Raw genomic sequence first — 12,408 nt, 5'->3', positions numbered from 1 at the left:
TCTGTAAAAAGGACTGCAATGGTTCCCAGATCCTCCTGAACTTGTCCGATTTGTGATAAAGGTCATGAGTCGACTTCTCGAGAGGAATAAGAGCAGAAATCTGTGATATCCACATGTCGACTGGAGGATCTGGGGGGTTGACCACCGCAGCAAGAAACATTATTTAGCCAAAAACAAAAGATTTATCAACAGAGATTTGGTGTCCGTGACCCAGAAATTGTCTGAAGCATGATTAACCCTTTATCAGGCAAAGAACTATATTTGGTAACTTCAGGTAATATTTCGAGAAAAAAGTTGCAAATTTACTAGATTAAAGTGGCAAATCTACAAGAAAAAAGTTGCAGATTTGCGAGAAAAAAGTTTTTTCTCATAAAATCTCATTTTTAAATCTCATAAATCTACGCATTTTTTTCCTCGTAGATTTGCCGATTTAATCTTTTTTTGTGATCAATTATTTTTATTTTCAAAAGAGAAGGGCATGAAACAAGTCAAATACAGTAATACAACAAGTAGTATTCACTTCCCTTTACCCACCCACCCCTCCCAGGTTAGCGACATCCCCCTCCCTCGATATCCCAAAAAGATCTTCTACATTACATACAGCAAACATCACATAGTACATAAGTCATATCAATGTCCTATATGTCAAAGTAAGTGCATGAAAATAAACAAAAAATTACATGTATTTCAAGTAAAGATATCTTTCTCTTGCCGCTTTAATCTTGTAATCTTTTTTCTCAAAATATTATTTTCGTATGTTTGTTTTTTTTTACACATTCTGGCTGTATGTAATATCCTCCAATATTCTCTAGGGTTGAAATTTGGAATTTGCAAGTATTTCAATGAGTGTCCTGTTAAGGGTTAAAGTGGTGAATCTGGGAGAAAAAAGGTGTTTTTTTCACTTTTTTCTTGTAAATCTGCAACTTTTTTTACGCAGATTTGCCACTTTAATCTAGTAAATTTGCAACTTTTTCTCTCGAAATATTACCTGAAGTTACCAAATATAGTTCTTTGCCTGATAAAGGGTTAAGTAGATAGAAGGAGTTTACCAGTGACCTCCTGGATTACAGAGTGACCCCCTTCCAGAAAGTCTGGATGCGGTCACATGACCAAAATAAGTGGATAAATGTACCTTTGTGTATATTACATTTGTAACAAAGATTGGAGGTGTTAGGGAACATTCTCTGGAAGAAAACTGGTGTGTAATAAGTTAACTTGAGCTTCTCCTAAAAATGCCAAATATATTCCTCACATCAGTGTTACTGGAAACATTTGGCAACAGCCACAAGTGCAGCAAACGGCTTCTGCAGTGTATGCAGATGCTCCACAGTATTAGCCAGTGTAGCATTTATGTAGCATCGCCATGTAGCATGCATGTTTAACGTGTGTTGGGTGGCTAGAAATAATGGAATCAGGCCTCATTGACTGTTGTCAGGAGTTTAGGTTACTGTAGTTGGAAAGGTGCTTTGCCAAGGAGAAATTAAACAGACAACAAATGCACATACATATAATAGGTGTAAAACAAGTTGTAACAGGCGGCAACCTCTTTGTCTGAGCAGGGAGGCAAACCAGGAAGTGCCTTAAGCCGCATTCTACCGAAAATTCCAGCAGGGGGCGCTGATGGAGGCTCAATACAAAATGAGAAAAGTGTAAAGAGTAAAAAATCTTCAGGATAATTTGATGTTAATAGTGTAAATAATGGCCCCATTTAGAAGAAAATAGAAGATAAAGAATCGTGTGATTTGGGGCGTGGCTACCTTTGATTGACAGGTCACTAACAAGGCTAGCTGTCATCAGGAGAGAAGAAGAACAATATATATCCATGGCAACGTGTCAGTTAAGTTTTATATATATATATATATATATGTGTGTGTGTGTGTGTGTGTATATATACATATATAGTATATACACACACACACACACATATATGTGTGTGTGTTTGTGTATATACTATATATGTATATATTATATATATATATTTATATATATGTGTGTGTATATATATATATATATGTATATGTATATATGTGTATATATGTATATATATATGTGTGTGTGTGTGTGTGTATATATATGTATATATTATATATATTTATTTATTTATATATATATATATGTGTGTGTGTATATATATGTATATGCATATATATATGTGTATATATATATGTGTGTGTGTGTGTATATATATATATATGTGTGTATATATATGTGTGTGTGTGTGTTTATATATGTATGTGTATATATGTATATATACATGTATATATGTAAACTAAAATGTACAATATTTGCCTCTAAATGTAGTGGAGTATAAGTATAAAGTTACATAAAATGGAAATACTCAAGTAAAGTACAAGTACCTCAACATTCTACTAAAGTACAGTACTTGAGTAAATGTACTTAGTTATTTTCCATCACTGCCTTTTACTCAGGCCTTCATGTGTGAGCAATGTAACAAATATTAGGTCGATTTTAAACTGCTGACTTCTGCATCTCACATGCTAGTTGCTCTTCATCTGTTCATGTAAAAATGTGTCTTCTATTGATAGCTTGATTTAGTTTTTAAAAAAAGTAAATTTACAGGTTATAGTGCACTGCCATTGCGTCACAAAATAATTGTTTGCATCAAAGAGACAAGAGAGTAGTGAGTCCTGTTTAACTCAGATTAAATATGGGCCAAGCATTTATTGAGCTTCCTGTAATCATTAACCATTGATCCACTTATATAAACTCAGTAAAGTAGATATTTTACTCCCACATTGTATTAAAAGATGGAAGCACAGAAATAAAAATAAAAAAATGAAGAAGGAGATCAGTGATTAACACTGAGTCTGGACGCCAGCTATAATAACCATTGCGGGTCATGTGGCCCAGATGACCCTACAGTCCCAAGACTGAGTCAGAGTGTGAACAATAATCATGCCGCTGCAGCGTGTCCCGGGGCTGGTCCTCACAGAGTGAGGACTGCCTGATAAAAGGCAGGCAGGACGAGCATTGCGAGGACGGAGAGTGTCCCGTTGAGTCTTCGTGAACACACCTCCACAGTTATCAGCTGTGAGTGTTTCCTTTATCTTTGGCTCTTTGACATCATTATCAATGCAAGTTGTTTTTCTTTTCAGTCAGTTTTGTTTTCTTTCTGATACGAGAGGGGGGTTGAGGCATCGGATACTGCTTCACTTTTATGCTTTCATTTCATTGTGTGCTTCATAAAGTGTAGAGTTTCTTATTTAAAACAAGCAAAAGCTGAAATGTTATGCGATTGACTGATATGAAACTTGACCTCTGACCCTTTTGATCATGGCTGGTCTGATTAGCTTCTATTAGCTCCAGCTGGGGCATGTCTGCTTCAGGCTGGAGCCAATCACCACTCACCTTTAGGCTTAAATGCATGACAACATGTTGTTTGGTGAAGCAAGAAGGAGAGAGGAAGCGTAGGCTCACATGGTGCGCTGCAGCTGTGGTTTGACTAGTTCCGCTCGCTCTGCAAGTTTCTTTGCTTGTGTGGCTTTGTTATGCTGTGTTATCCATTTGATATGCGTTTAGCTCTGCCGCTAACTGTAGATCTGTCTATTTTCTTTCTTTAAAGATGGCGCTGGCACTGGTATCTATCTTAATCGCTGCCATTCCTGTGGCCTACTGCTATCCCACCACCTTCCAGGACCTGGAGGGGACTAGCAGTAAGTTTCTCTTCATGTGTGCTTTTATCATCTCCTGTGAACTTTTATGTCAGAGTGAGGTCTTGTCCTTTAATCTGTCATCTCTTGAGCTCTTCTCTTGTGTTCCCTTTTACAGCAAACCGAACCTCCATTAAGTTCCTGGCTGTAGGAGATTGGGGTGGAGTGCCTCATCCCCCCTATATCACCGCTGTGCAGAAGGCTACTGCTCATGAAATGAGCAATGTAGCGGAGCAGATGGGAGCTGACTTTGTTCTGGCCCTTGGTGATAACTTCTACTTTAAAGGTGTGAACAGTGTGGATTCTCCTCGATTTCAGGTCAGTTGATTAAACTTCTGAATTTTTATTTTATTTATTTTTAAACCCTCTAGAGTCACTGAAAATGCCTTTGCATATCTCTTTAACCCTCTATGGTACACATTATTATGCCAGTTAGGAAAAAAAAATGTTTGGAGTTTTTTGTCTTAAAATGGAAGAAACAAACATCTGGAGAATTGTTTTTGTTTTTTTTGGAAAATTTTCAGCATATTACCATAATGGTGCACAAGTGAAAAAGTTTTTAAAATTAATTTTAACATGTGTAAAAGCTTCAGTAGCTTCAACAGGGCACAATACATAACATTTTAAGTTTAAAAACATTATAAAAGGAACTTTTTTTAAAATGGTTTCTTGTCTGAATGTCGCCTGTAGGAAACATTGAACCAACGACCCATTGAAATTATTGTCTTGTGTATAAAACTATCAAAAAATGAAGGTTTACTCACCTATAAGTAGGAGTAGATCTTTTTTTTCCAGATGGAAAAGGGCCAAGAAATTACATTTGAGGGTTTTTTGTTTTTGTGGCGCAAAGCTGTTTCCTTTGCAAAATAGGGTTTCAACATGGCCTCCTGGAGGTCATGTGACAAATTAAAGCATTGCTAGTGGTTCCCTATACTCTTCCCTCTTAAAGTGTGGCATCACTCAAACATGCAATGTAGAAATTTGACAGGCCAAAAATGGGGGCAACACCGTACAAACGAAAACGAAGCAACGTTGAGCCCTGCTGTCAAATTCCCTCTAAAGTACTGGGTTGAAACACCGTGCCAGTTTTTGTTTGATTAGGCAAAGTTAAACTGGAGATAAGGTCAAATATATTCAGTATAAAAATGTATAACTTGATCCTCATTTAACTCGTATGTTATATTTGCAACCAGGGTTTAAAAAAAAAATAATAATAATTTTCAGCGTCATTTTGGGTTCAAAATGTTGATACAGTAAATTATCAGGTATTTTAGGTGAGGTTGTGCTTGAAGAAAAAAGATGCCAACATGGCATGGTAAACATTTTTACAAGTAGTATATACATGCAGAATGAGAAGTATTTAAAAAAGCCTCAAAGGTTAATTAAAAGCAACATTGTGGAACTAAACCCTTGTTTCTCCTTTGACTATCAGGAAACTTTTGAGTCGGTGTACACAGCAAAGTCTCTCCAGGTCCCGTGGTATATACTTGCTGGCAATCATGATCATGCAGGGAACGTCAAAGCCCAGATTGAGTACAGCCAGAGATCTGACAGATGGTAAGGACCAACTTCTTTAAAAGTCTTCTAAAAACAATCTGAGTCCAAAACTACAGAAAGTGTCAAATGTGCTTTCCCTTACAGCTGCATCAAGTCAAAAACAATTTCTTCCCAAAAGCAATAACAACCCTGAACTCTCATATGCACTGATTTCATATGGACTTTATTACTGTGCAATATTTATTTTTATATCTATACTATACCTAGCTATGTGCAATAAATTGTCCTTCAATGTGCAATATATTTATGAACACTGCATAGCATCATATCTGCTTCTGGCAAATTGAGGACTGTGCACCTTACCTCCCTTTCTTGCCAATGTTTACTTTATATCATATATATATATTCTTTAAATTTACTTATGTATGTTTATATTTTATATATATATTGTCGCACTGCGTTTTGGAGTCAGCTCTCAAATCTCATTGTACATGTGTATAGTGACAATAAAGGCATTCTATTTTAAGGAAATTCCCATCTTACTATTACGAGCTGAACTTCCGCATCCCCAACACTGGGAAGACCCTGACCATCATCATGCTGGACACCATAATGCTGTGCGGAAACTCTGACGACTTCCTGGATGAGAAGCCCCGAGGCCCTCTGAGTGCGGTGGATGCTAACCGCCAGCTGACGTGGCTGCAGGGCAGACTGGCTCGCTCCAGGGCTGACTTCCTGTTGTTGGCCGGCCACTACCCTGTGTGGTCCGTGTCTGAGCACGGGCCCACAGAGTGTCTCCTGCAGAGGCTTCACCCTCTGCTGAATAAATACAACGCCACTGCTTACCTCTGCGGCCATGACCACAATCTGCAGGTTGGTTCATGCAAAACTTGGAATGGCATTTAGTGTAAATCGACTTGGCCTTTAATCCATCACACAGTAGAGAGACAGCGGAGCACCTTCTCTCACAGGCTGCTCAAAGGGACAGATACAAAAAAATCTTTCCTTCCACATGCCATCACACTGTACAATAACAAATAATAGTCTGGTTCATTACATACTGTCTATGCACTTTGTGTTTTTTATGCACACTGTTCATTGCACCTTATTTGTTTCATAGCACCAACATTTTTATACTGTATATTCATATTTATTCTGCACTGGAATTCTATTCTACTCAATACATACCCCTTCTTTAGACACTTTATTTTTTATTGTATTTTTATATTTTATTGCTTGAAGTATGCCTCGGTTGTTTTTATTTAATTGTGTTATTGTCTCTGTGTGTAATGCTGCTCCTACACTGTAATTTCCCAGTTTAGGATAAATAAAGTCTATCTATAATCTGTTTTTCCCCTTGCAGTACATTGAGGAGTCTGGTGTGGGCTACGTGGTGAGCGGTGCTGGAAACTTCCTGGATCCTGACGTCCGTCACTGGAACCATGTTCCCAAAGGTACTGTGAAGTTCTTCACCGGCCAAGCTTCAACAATGGGAGGCTTCGTCCACGCAGAAGTCACAAAGAACAAGATGATCTTGACGTTCTTCCAGGCTAAAGGCACTTCTCTCTATCGCACCGTCCTCTCCCAGAGGACCTTTGAGTAGACCAGCTCATCACAGGAACTGTAAAGTTAGTTATCTATTGCACACAGTGTTGTTCTGCAATGATAAAGTAATGGCTGTTAATCCTGTGTTTTTAAACTTTGGCATTAATATTTCAAAGCAATTCACAATGCATATTTTAAAGAGAATCAACTTGTTTTACATGTAAATTTCTTGTATGATAAAAGAATAAATGTGATTTGTAAATAATGTGACTTGTGGTGCTTAAGTTTCTACCACAGACTTCTTGTTTCACTCAGCTGTTATCTGTTTCCTCTTAAATGTGGTTTTATAGAAGTGCTTGTTGTGCAATCTACAACACCACTGGGCTGCTTATATGGTTCCTATAAAGAATTCACAAGGCTTTGAATTATTTCAGATCCTGATCTACAGTAGTAAGACCAGTTTTGCTTACTGCGTTCACTTGTCTGTACATGTCACGGACAATTTACGTTGTTATTTCTACTAGAATGCATGTGGTGGGTGCTTTTCAATTCTACAACTTGAAGGCATAATATGCATCAAAACATTCTTTGTTAAAAGGCCACTCTCATATCCTTTATTTACCCTGGTAAAAAGTCTCTGAGATTAAAAATATATATTTTCCAAGAGACCTGGCCAAGAAAGCAGCATAAAAAGTTACAATTACAACATTTAAACAGTTGCCTTTATACTGTTAAATACAAATCCAGCCACAAGAACACTGAAGGAGCCTCAGTAGCCGACTTATAAGGAGCAGTCACACTGACCAAGGGAAGAGATTTCTTTATCCTTTAGAATTGATTTAAATTCACAGATTGTGATCAGTGTCAAGTCCTTTTGCAAATTTTTCCATGATAAAGGGGCGGCGTAACTAAAAGCTTTCTTGCCTAACTCTATTCTCACATGCAAAAAAAACAGTAAATCAGGAAGATAATTGTTAGAGGATATATTCTAAAGCACAAACACGCCTACACCTCTGCAGACAATGCTGTTGGAAGGTTCCACATTTTGTGTGAATGCAGAGCTTCATCCAGTCATGTGTGCAGAAAATCCTAGAAAACACACACACACAGCAATGCGACACAGGCTGTGAAATACTGCAGTATTCAGGAATGAGAAATCTGCCTGCCTGCTCTTATTGATTTGTGATTGGACACCAACTGGTGCACAAAGGCTTTTTGCTGATGAGACAAACGCTGCCCAAATGGCAAAATTAAAAGAAAATTCAAGCAGAGGCCAGGGTCTTAAGTGAGGATTGTTTAAGTAAATGCTGCATATTACACCTTTTTCCTCAATGTGAATGTGTTCTTTGCATTTTTCAAATGCTAATGACCTGTAAAGATTTGCACTTACTACACTTAAAGTTGATCCATATTGTTAGGAATTTAGTCTTTGTCTATTTAGTAGCAGAGATCTACTAGTATTACAAATATGACTGGACAAATATTGGCTGCTTTGTTCTCTTCATGGTGAATCAGGTGACTGTTTAATAACCATTTGTAATGATATTGCAGTTATGCACATCTAAGACATGCAGAGGTGGAAGAAGTATTCAGATCCTTTACTTAAGTAAAAGTACTAATACCACACTGTGAAATGACTCAAGTAAAAGTCCTGCATTCAAAACTTACTGAAGTCAAAGTACAAAAGTATCAGCATCAAAATGTACTTAAAATATCAAAAGTAAAAGTACTTGTTATGCAGAATGAACCCACTCAGATTGTTTATATATTCTCAATATAATATTACATTATTTGTATTGATGCTTTTATATAAGCAGTGTTTTAAATTTCACTTTAAACTGATATATTTTATGTTAAATCTCAACCTGAAAAGTAACTAAAGCTGTCAGCTATATGTAGTGGAGTAAAAAGTACAATAATTACCTCTAAATGTAGTGGAGTAGAACTTAAAAGTTGCATAAAATGGAATTACTCAAGTAAAGTACAGGTACCTCAAAATTGCACTTAAGTACAGTACTTGAGTAAATGTACTTAGTTACTTTCCACCACTGAAGACATGAAAAAAACAAAACATGTTGAAGGGGTCAGAGAGGTATAATGGTAAGAGTTCATCTATTTATTGAAAATACACAGCATGTTTTATTTACAGTAATAACTTTATTTATATATGATATGTAGACAAGCTGAGAAAGCCAGTTGAAAGTGCATCATAGGAGCTTTCACAGTGTGCCATTTATGTTTCTAGACCTTTTTTAAAATGTGAATTTTCTTTGTACTAAACTATTACTGTCTTTAATTTACATGCAAATATACATGTTGATGTTTTTATAGTTATTTATTTCATTATTTTCTGCTGTTTTTGTGTGCATAAATAGTGAAAAATTACATTTCCATTGAAACCTGTGTCTTTTGTTTGTATTTTGGGTTCCTGGCAGCTTTATACTTGTAATTTAAAAAAAAATGAAAAATCTGTCTGATAGCCAAGTTTGTGTGGAGAAAAAGGAGCCATGCATGTGATGTAAGGACAGACTGAAAGATGCTGAACAGAGACAGAAATGAATGCAGAGGAAGTTGACAAATTTGAACCAAAATCTCCTGGACTTCAGAGGTTTAATACATGTGCCATACAGTGTTTTTGTACTAGAGGCCCTTGTGCAGAGTTTAAACAGTCACATGATTGGCTGCTGCTGAAGGACGGACAGGTCAAGACTTCCACGTTCTCTTTTGTTCAGCACAGAGAACCACCTGGCCTGCCAACTCAGGATTAGGCTGAATGACTGCAGATTGGCAGTGACTGCAACCAGGATAAGCTCAGCCAACCAATGACCAAACAGAACTGACTGGTTTCTATTTTTTCTCCTTCCTCCTGCTGACAGGGTGAAATGTTTTGTTTTGCTGCCTTTAATTTCTGCATTATGTAAGCAGGATTTTGGGATCTCACCTCTTTTACTCTGCAGCGACAAAAGAAAAGCATGTACGGTTTGTACAAATGACCACTATGTTGATCATATTCACAAATCCTCAAACAGACCAGGACACGCTATTACTTTCTAACATAACGTCTCACTGTATCTTGCAGTTAAATACCATAGAGATGTTTTTATTTCCTTTGTTTTTTATTGTCTTAACCACAATTTGGCTACAGTAGTGTTACGGACTCTTCACATGTGTTGTCCTGATCCAATTAGGATAAGTTGCAGTCTGCTGATGTCATGCATCGTCAAACTGAGAGTTGCAACTGAGAACAGAATCAGTGTCAAAGAGAAATTGGCAGAGGGTAAGCGGTTACCTGAGGATAAGGTACAGGTAAGAATCACTTAACCCTGACTGACGTAAACCCAAAGAAAAGCCTGACGTTTGCACATTAGACTGACTGCTGATGAGACGCTTTCTGAATATACAGTAATATATGCTTTGCTGCTTTTGATACATGTTTCATGAGGTTTTTTAGGCATGTTTATATTCTATCCTGACATCCATTCAGACGCTACAGTTGTGTTGGTTAATCAAGCAGTTTTAATGTTGTAGGGCCATTAGGCTCATTTCCATTAGGTACTTTTCCCTCTGGTGAGCCGCTATGGTGTGGCTTGGGAGAGAGGATCCATCCAAAATCCGTCTAACTTCACCGGTTAGCAGCTCAGAAAGTACCTGCCTCGGCAAATTCGCGCACGCGTGATTCATTTGGAGACTGGTGCAAACTGGATGCTGAGGGGTTAACAGCTCCTGCTCTGCTGACTGCAGCTGGGAGAGACTGCTGCGGGAGGACTGGGCCGCCTGTGAGTGCTTTGGGACGTCACTACTCATTAAGAAGAGTGGGAACGAGTCTCCAAAAGTCTCCAATAACATGATAAAAAGTCGCTAGATTTGTCAATAGTTGCTTTTTTTGAAAAAGAGTCGCTAGAGAGGTCTGAATAGTCGCTAAATATAGCAACAAAGTTGCTAAGTTGGCAATACTGCTTGCCGAGCCAATCTGTTGTCACATTTGGACTCTGTTGGTTAGCCGCCACAAAAGTACCTGTATGGGAACAGAGGCAGAGGGGAACTAACTAGTGGGCGGAGCCGAAACACTCAGCCGCATTCCAAAAAGTACTCAGAAAGTACTTTTTGGAGTGAGAAGTGAGAAAGCCTATAATCTCATAGACCTCCATACAATCTCTATACAAGCTGGCCATTAGAAGGGATGCAGGTTTAAGACACTTCTGCATTAGCTTCACTTCGGCCCTCACAATTACATCCACTTCTTTTTATAAAGTCCACGTCGAGAACAGTGAACAGTGATATTATTACCCTCGGTTAAAGGGTCGGAACCGTCTGATGCAGCACTTCATCACAGATTGACCTTCTTTCTTTATCGGCTCCACCATAAGCCCTGACCCCTCTGCGTTACTTGGAGAGCTGGGCATCTCCCAGTGTCAGTGTGATCTGCTGCCTGAGGAAATAGGATTAACAAACCTTTAACCCTCCCTCAAGTCAGAACCGAAAAGACAATTTTAAAAAGGTGCATTTAAATTTGAACATGTTGATATGCTGAATAAAGCTTGCTTCTTTTATAGTGCACACTTTCCAACAGAGAACCAAATAATTAACTTTAAACAGATGGGAAGTACAAGAAGAAATCTGATTGGATATATTCTATTATATCGTGACTTTCAACTCGACATCTGTGCATTTGTTTTCCCTTCATAACGTCTCGTCTGTTCTCTGCATCACATTGCTGTTGTTTCCCTTTGCCAGCCCACTCCACACTCCTCCCTCTTCACCCTGGCCGGGATCCAACGAATCCTGTCATACAAGCAGAATACCAATGTAAGTTTCAGAAGTTCGCCCACTCAGATTAGGCTGTTGCTGACCGATTATCTAATTCCATGGCTCAAAAGTAATAAAAGGATGCTGTATTAAAGGCTAAGCTGCCCATCTAATCTTCTCTCCCTAATCTCCATCCCTCACTGAATACAAGCACTCCGGGTTTCACAGATGGCATGAACAATGTTATTGTTAAATATATATAAAAATAATAATGTAATACTTGTCGTCAATGTTGAAATGACAGTAGAGGTGGAATAATCTTTTAAAATACGGGCGCAAACAAGGTGAACTGAGAAATTAATGAAACTGCTGATACTGTGCAAATGTGTGTGTGTGTGTGTGTGTGATGTCACAGCCTTCATGTGCTTTTAATACCCCAGGATTTCTGCATCTCAGCCAATATCCTGCTTAAAAATGGGCCCTGAAATCTGTCTTTTTGTGTTGTGTAACAGTGCGTGTTTCTGGTGCCAACAAGCAAAAAATAGAGAGCTGCGTGTCTACTGCAGTTACAACCCAAAAGCACCATGTCTTTATAGCGATTATTTTTCAAAAAAGCGACTGGCGACAAATCTAGCAACTTTTTCTGGTGTTTTTGGAGACTCGTTCTTACTCTTCTTAACGAGCCGTGGGACCAGCGGCTCCTTAAGAAGAGTAAGAACGAGTCAAAGCAGCACAGTCCTCCTGCAGCAGTCTCTCCCAGCTGCAGTCACAGAGCCGGAGGGGATGTTAACCCCTTAGTGTCCAGTCTAATAGGCTAACAGTTAGCTCTGTAGCAGTACAGTGTGTATGTGCTAACAGTTAGCTTTGTAGCAGTGCAGTGTGTATGTGCTAACAGGCTAACAGTTAGCTCTGTAGCAGTGCAGTGTGTATGTGCTAGCAGTTAGCTTTG

General features: G+C 38.3%; 1 protein-coding gene across 4 annotated transcripts; it reads left to right on the top strand.

The window, feature by feature from the left end:
• Positions 1 to 3,001: 3,001 nt before the first annotated feature.
• Positions 3,002 to 6,978, top strand: acp5a (acid phosphatase 5a, tartrate resistant). 4 transcript variants are annotated; one of them, XM_059337505.1, is made up of 6 exons: positions 3,002 to 3,051; positions 3,584 to 3,674; positions 3,790 to 3,989; positions 5,104 to 5,228; positions 5,696 to 6,041; positions 6,532 to 6,978. In XM_059337505.1, exons 2-6 carry the CDS (start codon positions 3,584 to 3,586, stop codon positions 6,769 to 6,771), a joined length of 1,002 nt encoding a protein of 333 aa, XP_059193488.1. In that variant the 5' UTR covers positions 3,002 to 3,051; the 3' UTR covers positions 6,772 to 6,978. The 4 variants fall into 4 exon arrangements, with proteins under 4 accessions (XP_059193488.1, XP_059193426.1, XP_059193349.1 ...); XM_059337443.1 differs by lacking the exon at positions 3,002 to 3,051 and adding an exon at positions 3,394 to 3,441; XM_059337366.1 differs by lacking the exon at positions 3,002 to 3,051 and adding an exon at positions 3,424 to 3,480.
• Positions 6,979 to 12,408: the final 5,430 nt, after the last annotated feature.

This window comes from Centropristis striata, chromosome 1 (assembly GCF_030273125.1).
Source record: "Centropristis striata isolate RG_2023a ecotype Rhode Island chromosome 1, C.striata_1.0, whole genome shotgun sequence".
In the NCBI taxonomy this organism is placed as follows: Eukaryota; Metazoa; Chordata; class Actinopteri; order Perciformes; family Serranidae; genus Centropristis; species Centropristis striata.
This window is presented reverse-complemented; position numbering and strand designations above follow the sequence as displayed.

Bases quoted from the DNA above. Each gene is read 5' to 3' on its own strand.
- acp5a (XM_059337366.1), top strand. From the start codon at position 3,439: ATGGTGCGCTGCAGCTGTGGTTTGACTAGTTCCGCTCGCTCT. The intron at 3,481-3,583 runs GCAAGTTTCTTT...CTTTCTTTAAAG, and splicing joins TGACTAGTTCCGCTCGCTCT to ATGGCGCTGGCACTGGTATC. The intron at 5,229-5,695 runs GTAAGGACCAAC...TTCTATTTTAAG, and splicing joins AGCCAGAGATCTGACAGATG to GAAATTCCCATCTTACTATT.